The sequence below is a fragment of the Talpa occidentalis genome, unplaced genomic scaffold (genome assembly GCF_014898055.3).
Source record: "Talpa occidentalis isolate TD23 unplaced genomic scaffold, MPIMG_talOcc4v2.1 talOcc4.2, whole genome shotgun sequence".
In the NCBI taxonomy this organism is placed as follows: domain Eukaryota; kingdom Metazoa; phylum Chordata; class Mammalia; order Eulipotyphla; family Talpidae; genus Talpa; species Talpa occidentalis.
This window is the reverse complement of record NW_023602073.1, coordinates 50,823,764-50,837,645: the sequence shown is the minus strand read 5'-3', so window position 1 is coordinate 50,837,645 and position 13,882 is coordinate 50,823,764. Positions and strand designations below refer to the sequence as shown.

General features: G+C 49.4%; 1 protein-coding gene across 1 annotated transcript; it reads right to left on the bottom strand.

The window, feature by feature from the left end:
- Positions 1–206: 206 nt before the first annotated feature.
- LOC119251371 (butyrophilin-like protein 1) lies at positions 207–13,669 on the bottom strand. The gene is made up of 10 exons (XM_054698132.1): positions 13,582–13,669; positions 10,316–10,667; positions 7,296–7,576; positions 6,975–7,175; positions 6,691–6,711; positions 6,572–6,598; positions 5,272–5,298; positions 1,248–1,274; positions 315–865; positions 207–221 (listed from the first exon to the last, which is right to left on the bottom strand). Exons 1-10 carry the CDS (start codon positions 13,667–13,669, stop codon positions 207–209), a joined length of 1,590 nt encoding a protein of 529 aa, XP_054554107.1.
- Positions 13,670–13,882: the final 213 nt, after the last annotated feature.

Sequence of the window (13,882 nt, the reverse complement as noted above, 5' to 3'; positions counted from 1 at the left end):
ATGGAAAAACTAGTTCTACCCTAAACAGGTTCAAAGTTATGTCTCAGCACAAGCCCTGACCTGACTGTTCTCTCAGCCACGGCCCAGGAATCTGCACCCAGAGCAGGAGGACAAGACTCCAGCATCTGGGACTCACTCACAGGTTTGTCCACAGGGAACCTGCAGTCCCAAGAAGAGCTCAGGGCAGGACTGGGCAGGGAGGGGGCTCATGGGGACACAGTCTTTGGGGTGCAGGGGAAGAGGGGGCCTTCAGGCCCTGGGGGAGCCCCATCCACACCAGAGCCTAAGGGGATCCCCTCCCCTGGGGGACTTACAGGCTCCTTCAGAGAAGGAGGATTGTTCATGGGCACAGAGGGCTTCTGGGGCCCAGCCTCCAGGGGGCAAAAGGTGAGGGACACGTCTCCTAAATGGCAGACAAAATATGGAAAGAGGGTCCCAGAGAAGGACTCAGGAGGGAAGGAGAAGATGTGGGAGCCATCAGTCATGTCATAGAAGGAGACATCCCCATGATCATAGTCCAGGAAAACCCCCACCCTGTGGGGAACCCGCCTAAGGGGTAGTAGAATAGGAAGGTCAGTACTGGCTTTGAAAATATTATGGTTCCGGCCAATAACCCATTTCCTTTTCAGTGGGGACACAGCACCGTTTCTATTTTCCTCATCTTTTGTCCAGACCCCCAGTGCCCACACAGTTCTGTCTGAACTCCTGACCTCTACTTCCCAGTAACAGCGGCCTGATGTGATGCCCTCAATACCCCAAACTCTGTATCCTCCTTCTATTCCTTCATGATAACAGGTCAGACTCTTCTTGTCATGAGAGAGGACAATTCCATGACTGCAAAAACCTGGATCCAGAGTGACAGGCCCTGCAGAGAGAGAACCCATGTGCCAGCCTGACATAACAAGGGCACACACCTCCTCACCCCAGATACTCAGCTTTATGGGGAGAAGGATATGTTCCCTGAAATGAGAGCCTGGTGACCCCAGCCCATAGCCCCCAAGCAAGAGAAGGAGCCACAAGATAATTGGGGGTCAAATATGTCACAGGACCCCTGGGGACCTGCCTGGACCCCAAGGACAAAGGAGCCCCTTCAGCACTCATGAGCAGTCACCCCCTCCCAATACAGCTGTGTGACATCACAGCAGCACCCACCCCACCCCCACGGAGGGTGCAGAGTCTGTGCCCACACAGAGAACAGAAGGAAAGGCCAGAAGCTGAGCAGCCCCAGAGAGAACAGAGTCACTCACAGGCCCGGAACTTCTCCTTCCTCCAATCTGCAAGAGACACACATGTCATGTGAGGGACTCTAGATACTCACACATCAGGGTCAACTCCTAGTTTTCTACAAGACAGTGACACAGTTCACAGGGGAAAATATTTGGAAACATTTAGTTGATATTTCAACTTTTAGATTCATACACACACACACACAATTGTTATGTGGCAAATTCCCCATAATTCAGACATAAAGCTTAATACTCAGGGGTGCAGGCTGACCACCAATGGAACAGAAATGTCTTCACCCAGATATGACCATCAAATTATACTTTTCAGCCACCAGCCACACATGCATCCTGGAAACTAGGTTTTCTTGAACAGGTTCTATGGAGATGAAATGCCCAGGACTGCGTGTGCTTGTGAAGAACTAACAGACCTGGTCTTAGAGCTACAACCAGCCCAGGCCTGTGTGCGGCCTGATGCTCCCGCTTGCTGGGACAGGAAAGGCCTCTGGAGGCCTGGAGACATGGGGGCTGGTGGGCAGAGCTTTTCCCTCTGATTGTGAATAAATCTGTTTGTCCAACAAGGGGAGACAGACAGAGAGAGAGAGAGAGTGAAAAAAGGTAATTGAGCTGCACATGGGGGTGACTGTGACATGAATGAGGAGACTCAGGGCACTCAGCAGAGGGTCCTGCCCACTCAGGAGGGGGTCGAGAGGGTTCTAGGAGGAGATAGACGTGCAGAGTAGGGGACATGGACACACACTGAGAGGATCAAACACTAGTGACAATTTTCCACATTTTCATGTGTGGTGGAGACAAAACCATCCCTGTAGACAGAGAAGAACACAAACACATTGGATTGACACACTGTTTCCTTCAAGAGGAGCCCAGAAAGATGGAAGCTTCAAAGTAAAACCTCCCTGTATAAGCAGAATAATGATTTCAAAGATGTCCATGTCCTCATCCCATGACTCTGTAAACATGTGTCCTTTACAGAGGAAAGAGAAACCTTCAGGTGGACAGAGACGGGACCTGGAAACAGGGATGTTACTGTGGATCACCACGTAGAACCAATCACATGAGCCTTAACAGCCATGACCCTGCACCTGTGCACAGAGACAGTCACATGGTGACGGCAGCAGGGCCACAAAGAGGCTGCAGGGCAGGCTGTGTAGACAGAGGATGGGGTTCCCCAGTCAGTGCAGGAGGCCCTAGATCCTGGGAGAGGAAGGGGCTCCTGGAAGGAAGGAGCTGCCAGACCCTGGAGTTAGTCCCAGGACGTATTCTCAGGTGTCTTCCCTGCAGGCGTGTGAGATGATAAACTGCGTGGGTGATGCTGCTCAGGGTGTGGTGACGTGTGTCAGCAGCAGCTGGAGCTTGATGCCCCATGTGGGGGCCCAGGCAGGTGAGCAGGGCCCTGGCAGGGGAGGGTCTGGAGGGAGCACCCGGACCCCATGATGCACGTGAAGAGATGAGGACCCAGGAGTGTCACCTGCTCTGGGGGGAGAAGGAGGGAGAGAGTGAGGCCTGGAGAGCAGGCAGGGAGGGAAGGACAGGTGAGGAAGACAAGGACATGGGACAGGAGGAAGGAGCCAGAAGGTTCATCAATTTGCTGACCAGAGACAGAACCAGACCCTGATTCTGCTGTAGAGGGAGGGTCACCCACAAGCCCTAATGACCAGACAGGATGCGCCCTGCCCCTCTCAGCATGTGCCACACAGGATCATAGACCAGTGGTCCCAGGGGAGCCCTTGAAATGACTGAAAGGGGAGAATAGGCCCCTCCCCCCCAGCACTCCAAGGCCATGTCATCCCCACCCCACACCTGCCTGGGAAGGAGGAAGCAGGTCATTCCCCAACACTCAGGTCAGACACAGCAAGACTCTGAGGCCGTGAGGGGAGAGCGTGAGTTTCCCAACCGTGTGAGGAGAGAGGGGGAGAGAGGAGAATCCGGGATCCACATCTATAGGAATAAGGAACAACATCTTCTTGTGCACATGGTGTATAAATGTGTGACACCAGCCACACCTGCACAAGCTCACATCTGAGAAACTGGCATTTCCATCTTTGCTTGATAAGAAACAAGATCACATGCAATGATTGGGTGGCATATATGTGACCTCTTTGTGAAAAAAGGAGATTTTAAATTGACTTATTTTTGCTAGACACTAGCTGACATCCAGCTCTAACGCTCTACAATATACTTCTTCATAAACAGTGAAAAAGAGGGTGTGGAGGAGAACAGGAACAGGAGCAGAGGAACAAAAAGAGAAAATCAAAGTGACATTTAATGTGAGACACAGCGCACCCAGGACTGTGTGTGCACTGACTGCGCTAGTCAGTTCATTTTTGTAGCAAAACTTTAAGTAAAAATGCTTTTTTTTCTAATTTTATAATTAATACTAGATCACACATGTATCTATCTGTGACTCTTTTGATATCAAAATGTTAATTCTAGTGTATTAATGGTGCTTCATTCAAACACATCATTCTTTTTGCATGCCCAAGGAAAGTTTGTTAAAATGCATGAGACATGAACTCAGCAGACACTGAAATGATGGTAAAGACGATGCTATGATCCTCACTGTGTGGAAATGAGCCCCAGGGGAACCAGGGAGACTCTCAGGAGGGTCCTCACACTCCTGATCCCGAGACCCCTCCCCTACAAACCCTCTCTCTTGGCTCAGGGTCTGTGTCCAGGACCATAAACAAATCCCTGAGCAGGGAAAGGGCGTGTGACTCAGGCTCACAAGGCTCAGATCTTCCTCCACCAGCATCTCTGACTTTCCCTGCAGGACTCTGTGCAGACCCTGCCCTGGGGTTACAGGGGGAGCTCATGTGAGAAGCAACAAAATTAGATGGTCACCTCGATAATGGTTTTTAAAGTGTAACTTTATCTGAAGTACTTCAAAAGGCCCACTGTGTTTCATTCCCAAGCCTTGCACAGTGTCTGCACAGCACAGATTCAAACTGGTGACTGTGCCCAAAACTCTAGAAGGCTCTTCTCCCACACACCCCTCTCCTTCCTTCCCCTCTCTATCTCCATCTAGACTTTTCTTTCAAATTTCCCCCCTGTTCTTTGGAAATTGATTATAACCATTTACTTAGTTACCTCTTTAAAAAAAAACCCTACACACTACAGGGGAGGAGGGATTCGGGTCAAAATAAGGGAATAAGAGGGGCGGGAATTGTATGGGGACTATAACCAAGATGAAAATGCATACACTGTGCAAAAATGAAAAATGATGTAAAAATATATAAAATAAATTTAAAGAAGAAAATGAAAAAAACCCACTTAATAGCAACCATGAGAATGTCAGACAGAATTCTCCTTAAAAAGATGATGGTCTTGAAAAATCATACATTGTTTATCTTGTTATAAAGACACAAAAAAATACACACAAACACATACACACACCACACACACACAGGATTTTACATCAAATTTCAGACCTTTGACAGGCCTCTACCCAAGAGCCATAAACACCCCAGAAGCTCTGACCCAGACTCAGACACCAGCTCTAAACAACTGATTCCTCAGAAACTACAAGGGATTAGAAGAAAAATCCAGCTTGGACATGAATCAGAGCATGCATGAGAAGACAGACAATCAAGAGGAAGCAGGAAACAAAAACTAGATCCAAAATAGGACTGGAATTTGGGATCCAGAAGGATCCATAACCCAGGACCCCTTAGCAAGACCTGACTAAGAAATAGTAATCTGGAATTTTCGAGTGATCAGCAAATCCTGGACCACACACTTGTCCCTGCTGCAGCCTCTCCTCACACTGACACCCAATGCCCTTACCCACAAGAAAGGACCAGGTGACAAGGGGTCAGAGACTGTCCTGACCCCACATGATATGTAGGGAGGACAAGGCAGGTGGAGGCACGTCCGTGATCACAAGGGTTGGGGGCACTGCAGTTCTCAGATAGAGGCTCCAGAGTGAGGGAAGACCAGGGACCCCAGGTCCTTCCTGGTGGGAGGTCCCTATAGAGAAGTAGTGGAGGACAGGATGGGAGGGGATCCCAGGACTCTCAGGACCACTCACCTGCATACAGCTGGGCCTTCCTCCAGGCTGAAAGGAAACACACAGGTGAGACCTCAGCACAACCAGCTGCTCTTGTGATCCAGGGGCCCTGACCATCCCCTGTTCTGCAGGTGAGACTCTCTAGGGGATGGAGGGGAGGCCTGGAGAGGTTATGACCTCCTGCTCCCAGCAGACAGCAGGGGGTGGTGGGGAATCCCCTGGCTCAGGTCAGGAGCCTGCAGGACAGACTGACCCAGCCCTGCCTGATGCTGCTGTGGGGTTTTGGGCAAGTCACTGAGCAGCTCTGGGCTTCAAAGACTTCAAAGGTCGTGCTTCACTTGCTGCTCAGTGTTACTCACAGGATCAAAAACAGTATATGGCAAGCTTTTTTTTTAAAGATTTATTCAAATCTTTAAAATTTATTTATTTATACAAGCACTGGGTACAGTCAGAAGCGCAGGAGGGTGAGAGAATAAATCAGAGTGAGAGTGGGGAACAGAACAGGCAGACTGACAAAGTACACTGCTGAAGGGAGCAGCGGGTGCAGCAGGAGAGGTCTGCACACCATGTGGGACCCTCCCAGCGACCAGGGATGGAACTGGCGCTGCAGAGGCTGCAGGCAGCTTCGCAGCCTAGTCCTCAACTGCTGCACCACCAGGGGAGGCCCGTGGGAAGATATTTTTTAATGTACATATTACTCCATAATTATTACATTCAGTATTTCCTTGGAAATTAATGGGAAGATGAAATAAAAACACGACATGGACATCAACCAGCTCCAGAGTAGAAATGGCCCATCTTCCTCCAATGCAGTATTTCTAGTAATACTGGGAGAGGAAAGTCCCCCCACTCCCATCCATGCAAGGTCACCCCGACCTCTCCCAGCACTACTGATCAGCAACTTCAGGAGTAGAGAGCACAGACTTTCCTTGGGTTGTTTGGGGAGAAAGGGCAGGAGGAGGTCACACTCCTAAACTTCAAGAGTCCATTTACTTATAAAATCCCGGAGCAGCTGCTTTACTTCCAGGTGCTGACCAAGAACCAGATGCACTGAGGACTAGAAAGCCAGCACCATGGTGGGAAAGTCAGGGCTGGAATGAGACCAGGATGCAGGAGACTCCAAGGGTCACCACCCCCCAGGATCCCAAGAATGGGGGGAAAACAGCACCCAGATCTGGAGACCCCATGCAACAGAGTCCTGCCTCCTACCAGCTCCCACTTCCACCGCAGGGAATGGTCCACATGTCTGTGCTTAGACAGCCAAGGGGAGGGACCCCTGAGCACAGGGGACAGGGACACAGGACCCTGGGGCATCACTCACCAGCCAGGTAAGCTGCCTTCCTCTGGCCTGAAAGGCAACACAGGACACAGGTGAGCTAAGAACCAGAATGTCTCCTATGAAGGGGGCACAGAGAGTTCAGGAGGGAGAGCAGAGCTTACCTAGAATTGCCTGGAGTTCCTCTGAAAGAGAATGAAAAATATAAGCATAAACTGTTGCTAAGAACAAAATTTGTGCCTAGAGAAGAAACAAAAATGAAACTCTCTGTGTCCTAGAATTTCTACCGTCAGACCAACATGAGCCTCCAAGCTCCACTGTCTCCTCTGGGACTCAGCACCTGCTCTGATCTCCCTGCAGAGGGACCCTGGGCTCTGGCTCTGGTGTCAGCTTGTCCCTCTCAGCACCCACCGCCACACTCACCAGCCTGGCCCCTGTCCTGCCCTACCTGTGTCCGTCAAGGCCTCCTCCTTGGCCTGTCTGTCCTTCTCCTTAGCCCCACACAGATTCATCTGTTCCTGCAGCTCCCGCATCTGTGTGGAATGTTCTCTCTGGGTGTAGCAGGCAGCCCCCAGGAGCAGGAGCAGCAGCAAGGGCAGGATCACCAGGAAAGCCGGCTTCCAGGGAGAGGCCCGGGGGAAGAAGGGCTCTGCAGAAAGAGACCCCACAGAGACCCCATCAGGACACAGCCCAAGACATCCCAGCCCAGTACCCGGGGGGTGCTGGCCCCCGCCCCTGCAGGGAATGGGGAAGAGGGAGATGTGCTGACCTGGGATGACAATGGCCATGACCTTCTCCTGACCCAGGACAGGGTTGAGGATGGAACAGGTCACGCTCCCCGCAGAGCTGTCTCTCACCACCAGAGCGGCCTCCACACTGAACAGGCCCTCAGTGTCCTGTGCCTGGACCTTGGAGAACTCCAGGAACTGCTCCCCACGGGGCTGTCTCCACTGCACCTGAGGCTCTGGGAACCAGCCCGAGGCCGTGCACACCACGCGTACCCCATCCTCCTCTGGCCCCGTGATGTGCACTTGGGGGCAGAGCCCACAACTGCAGAGAGAAGATGAGAGACAGGTGGGGCAGGCCCACATGTGCACACCTCCAGGTGAGGCTGTCAAGGTGCACTCTGAGAAGTCTGGGAGAGACCTAGACCAAGACAATGACAAGATATGTTCATCTCTACCTTTCTACCTATTATTTTTATAATGATATAAACATGTTTCAAATCTTTATAGAATTCTTTTCTTGTTAAAGAGTACACCTTATAATCCATAAACAACTGTATTTTCTCATTTCTCACCAACATCTCAGCCTCCATAGTGCAACTTATCCTTCTAGTCCATTCTGTTCTGGGTGATTCAACAAAAGTCTCCCTTTGTCCACCCAGGTCTCCAAGGTCCTCTCACCCAGTCTCCCTTCATTCAGGACACTCCTGACCTCATCTTGAAACCACCTCCATCTTGGGTTGGTCACTTCCCTCTGAGGGTGGCTTGTTGTAACTTGGACCCCTGCTGAGCCCCTTTCCTGACTTTTCTCCCTGCACCTGCTCCCTGAAGGCAGCGCAGTCCCAGGGTCCAGTTCTTAAAGCCCCATCTTATCTCACACCCTCTCCCAGGGCTTCTTCCCCCTCAGCTCCTGTGTCTCCTCATGCATCACTTTCAGATATCACCTCACCAGCCTCCTCATGTCCCTCCCTGATAGCCCCATCCCTGTGGGTTACATCTGCCAGGATTCCTCACATGCTCTTCACATCCTAAATTCTACACCTGAACTCATGCTGTTGTCTCATCTGAGGTAAATTAGCAAAAAAAAAAAAAAAAAAATGTTCCTAATTCTTCATCCTTTTTCATATCAGGCTCACACTCTGCCATGTACATTTTACTCTCACTCTGACTCTGGGATCAGTCATGTGACTTCATGTGTCTAAGGAGAGATCAGCTCATGTGACTCAGCAGAGGTTTAAAGTGCTGGCCCCTTGGGTCTTCCCTCTGCCATCTCCATAGAAGGACACTGTAGTTCAGGCAGAACAGGGTCTGCCACCAGCCTTTCCCCCTGAAGCTCCTCCCTCAGCCAGGATGGAACAGGTCACGCTCCCCAGCCAGGAGCCCATGAGCATTCATGCTACAAGCCCAGCCAAAGTCCACTTGATGACATTTTCATCTGACCAAACAATGTAGGAGGAAGTTCAGTGGAGAGTAGTCAAGTCCATGCCAGGTTAGCTGAAGTCCCCTCCAGCCTATGAATACAAGTCCACTGAGGCCACTGAGAGATTTTTTCTGTGGTTCTGTTACACAGCAGCACTACGGTGACAGGCAAGTGATACACATTATTAATGCTCCTGACATTAAATATCACACAGACTCTGCAATCCCTTCTTCCACTTTAAATTCTGTGACCCAATTCTCCCCATTCAGTTGGGTTATTTCTGAACCTCACTGAGGGCACCTCCTGAGCATCCACCGCCACTGTGTGAACCAGCCCCCCCTCCACCCCGTAACTGCAGCCACAACTCCAGATACTGTCCCCGCCCTTGTCCTCCCCACTGATGCCAGAGTCACATGCTAAGCGCTGCTGTGCTGAAAATCTCCAACAGCTCCACATGCAAACACCACAACATGCGCACCAGGACTCCTCATCTGTGACTCCTCCCCAGCCTCTTCTCTCTGCAGTGCTCACACTTTTATACCTGTGCCCCCAAGGCGCAGCACCCCAAACTAAAGAATCTAACTGCTGTTGCCCACAATCACCAGGCCCTGTGGACTCCACCTTCCCTTCTGCATCTGATCTGAGGGCTTTATAGACCCTGTTAGATAAAATGATGTCCCAGCTCAAATATCTACATCCTATGGAGGTTTTTACGATTACCTTTGGGAGCATTCATCAGCCACCCTTGACCTCTCTGACATGCGCTCACATTTTTTTATGAGAGTTTGTCACCTCACAACACCCTGCCCCTCACTCTCTCCTACCAGCCATGAGGACTCCATGTGAGCAGATCACACACCAAACACACGCTCCCCCCAGGTCATTCACACGGGCTGTGCCTACAAGTAGAAATTCCCTTCCCTGTGATGTACAACATGCCTGTAGCCAACATTGCTGTGTGACATGTAGGGAAGTTGTTAAAAGACAAACTCCAAAGAATTTTTTTCACAGTGAGGAAATTTTCCCTTTTGCTTCATTTTCTTTCTTTTTATGAAACCTATAATAGCTGACAGATGTGATTTAACCTATTGTGGAAATCAATAAACTGTATATATAAATGAGTCATTATGCTGTATGCCTCACATTACATATAATATATAGTAATTATCTGTCTATATACTGGGGAGAAAGGAACCCCCACACATCTGATATCTACTCAGCTGTATTCCCACTTCCCTGGAGTCTTTGCTCCTACGGCCCCAGCCTGAGCTACTGTTTATTACTGGAACCTCCCCTCAGCCCCAGCCCCACATTTCTCACCCAATTCCCTGCTCCATTTAGCTTCCTGTCCTCATCCCTTCTCACTTTGAAAGTCATTTATGCCCTGGTTATTTATTATGACTGTTCCCTCTCCCACTACAAATATAAACTCACAGAGTAAAGAACTTTATTAGATTTGCTTTTATATTTAAGAGTTTAGAATAGGGCCAGACATGTGGTAGGGACCCTGGATATTTACATTTCATAAAACATGAATGAATAAGCCTTTTCTTACTCATAAATAACATGAAAAACTAAATTGCATTGCCCTTATTTTCTCCCCAATTCCAGAACTCCAGGACTCTGAGATATTTAACATGTCACCAACCTGCCACCTGCAACTCCAAGCTGGCTTGCTCATGGAACACTCCGTTGCTGAAGAAGCAGGTGTACAGCCCATTGTCAGCAGCCTGGACCTCGTGGATGATCACAGCAGCTTTCCCCACACGGAGGAATTCCCCCACCAGCGAGGTCCGCCCTGCGTACTGGGCCATTAGCATCTCATGTCGTTCCTGTCCGTCTTGATAGGTGAACACTGACTCGAAGGTACTGGACCGGAACCACCTCAACTCCATTTTCTCTGCACTCATGACTGGGTCCAGGGAGCAGGGCAGTGTGGCATCCTCACCCAGCTCTGCCACAATGGGGTCTGGGGGGCCAAACACACGGAACCTCTCTGTGAACACAGACATGGGAGTTAGAAAGGCTGAGAGACACAGTCATATCAGGGAACACACACCATCACTGGGGGAGGCCCAGGAAGACTGAGGGAAGGTGTCTGATGAGCAGACAGCTGAAATGAAGGATTAGCAGTGACAATTCTGAATCTGGGAAAGATCTTCCAACCACAACTTGTGGTCCAGAAATAATGTCAAAGATGCTCCCTCACTCACTAGTGTACCTGATAGCAGGACCTTCCATAAAAAATGCTAACTCCCTGGTTCTCACCTTGACCATCACTATCATCAGGAGGGCTTGTAATTGTAAAATGCCAGGACCCTACCTCAGGCCTGATGCAGCAGATTGGGATGTACCCAAGAATGTGCATTTCAAAAGAGTTCTTGGGGTACTAAGAAGGTGCCTGAGAAATCTGTTTCATTGCACAGAGGATCATCAATGCGAATGAGTGAACAGGGCAGCCAGAGAACACCAGGCTTGCGACAAAACTGGACACTCTCATACAGCAGTCACCAGGCAGACAGCACCAAAAGGGACACAGAGGAGAGTCATGCTTCACTGAGCAAGAGGTAGGCATAGAGAGACACCTGGAGGCTGTGGTCAGAATGGAGGAGGCTCAGCACATGCTGTGGTGGTCACTCAAACAGGCACGTGACCCTGGGCAGGGAGAGCTGACAGTGAGGGGTTCACAGCTCTGATGGGGGCTCCCAGCTAACAAGGTTCCCAGTGAAGAAACAAGGCACAGAGCTGGATGCACCCCCACTACTCTCTCAGGACTGGCCCTGCCCTCCTGAAGCTCAGGGACAGTGTGCACAGGGAGAGTCTCAGGGCTGAACTGAGAGAGGCGGGTGGCAGGGGAGCCACAAACATGAGCTCACGCGCCCCAGCCAGAGCACCCACCCTAGAGGCTGGATGACTGCAGGCCCCACAGTCTCTGAGTCAGCATCTCAAGGATCAGGTCTCTAGTTCTGCATAAATTACAAGTCTTAAAAAAATAACATGGTCACCTGATGGAAAGCACAAGTAGTTGAACTCTCTAAGTTACCACTACAGATGCATTTTTTGAAAAATAGGAAATGTAAAGCAGCAAAATAAGCCTCAGAAACTTGAGATCTCAAGGGAACATGATATCACAAGATGAGACCAACTCTGCAATATGCAACTACAAAGATATGGATGATCGTATCTTACTATCAGGTAGAGTTCAAATTGCCATAATAAAGAGAGTCAAGGATCAAAGGAGCAAAGACTATGCATTGGAGCAAAGAAAGTTTGTTCAATAAATGGTGCTGGGAAAACTGGGTTGCTACATGCAAAAGAATGAAGCTTGACCACTACCTCACACCATACACAAAAATCAACTCAAAATGGATTGAAGAACTAGACATAAGACCTGAAACCATAAAATACATAGAAGGAAATAAAGGCGAAACACTACGTGATATGCACATCAAAGACATCTTTACAGACACATCACCCCAAGCAGTGATGGTGAAGGCAAAGATAAACAGCTGGGACTACATCAAATTAAAGAGCTTCTGCACAGCAAAAGAGACAGATAACAAAAACAAAGAGAAACCCCACCAACTGGGAGAACATTTTTGCACCGAACACTAATGATAAAGGACTGATCACAAAAATCTGCAAAGAGCTGATGAGACTCAACAACAATAAAGAACATAACCCTGTCAAAAAATGGGCAGAAGTGGGCCTCCCCGGTGGTGCAGCGGTTGAGCGCTGGGTTGCGAAGCTGCCCGCAGCCCTGCGGTGCAGGTTCCATCCCTGGCTGCTTTCTGCCACCAGAGGAGGGTCCCACATGGTGCGCAGACCTCTCCTGCTGCCCGCTGCTCCCCTCAGCAGTGTACTTCAGTCCTTCTGCCTGCTCTGCTCCCCACTCTGTCTCTGGTGAATTCTCTCACCCTCTCGTGCTTCTGACTGTCCCCAGTGCTTGTATAAATAAATAAATAAACAAACAAACAAACAAATAAATAAATAAATCCTTAAAAAAAAGAAAAAGAAAGTCAAGGAGATGGAGAAAACACAGAAAAGTGAATCAAAAAAGATAAAACAAAATTCAGAACAATAAATGAATGACTTGGAAAATAAAATCAGTGAAAAGAAAATAGAAATTGAAGCCTTAAATTAACATCATAGAGATGAGGACTGTAAAAAGATCAGCAGAGAAGTTACTCACTCCTGGAGAAGCTATTGGAGCGGAATAGACCAAAGAGAAAATCAAATCAGTGACCCCACACTAATAAAGAATAATGGACTGAACTAGAAGAAAAAAGAGAAAAATTAAAAAAAAAAACTGGAAGAACTAACCAACTCTATGAGGAAAGCAACAGAAGCATAGTGGATATTCCACCATTTGAAGAGAGAGACAGGAACAGAGATACATTGAAAGAAATAGAGCAAAATTACGCAAACACAAACACACATAAAAATATAGTACTAAGATTTTTTTAAAGATTTATGTTATTTATGTGTACATACAAGAGGTGGGATGTAAGCCCGAGGTGCGGGGGTGGAGGGCTGAGAGGAATCACCAGAGACAGAATGGGGAACAGAACAGGCAGACTGACTGAAATACACTGCTGAGTGGAGCAGCAGGTGAATCAGGAGAGGTCTGCTGAGCCAGGTGTGTAGCTCCCTGGCCAGGGATCGAACTCCTGTTACAGTGGCTGATGATAGCTTGATAATGCTGAGACTTAACCTCTTGCGCCACCAGGGAGGCCCACAGACTTTTTTTAAAATAAGTTAAATCATGTCATTTAAAAAAATATGGATGGAACTTGAAGACATTTATTGCTAAGTCAAATTGACAAAGACAATTCCTAAAGGAGGAGCTCCCAGAGCCCCTGGGCCCCACCCACCGGAGGGAGACACAGGACAGGGAGGGACACACTCACCTTGGGACCCCCCGGGGGGCAGCTGGAGGAGGAGCAGCAGGGAGGGGAGGAGGCAGAGCACAGAGCTGGGGCAGGAGCAGGTCGCCATTTCCTCAGGGCTGGGGAGAGACAGGGCAGGTGGCACCCAGGCCCACACAGAGGAGCAGGGCAGCCAGGAGCTCTGGACTCAGGGGGGAGCAGAGCCCAGAGTCCTCACCAACAGGAGCGGGACCCTTTATTCCCTGACCAAGGAGGACAGACCTGGCTCTTTTTAGGGCCTCTGAGCCTCTGTGCTTCTAGAGACCATGAGGTTTATTGGAGA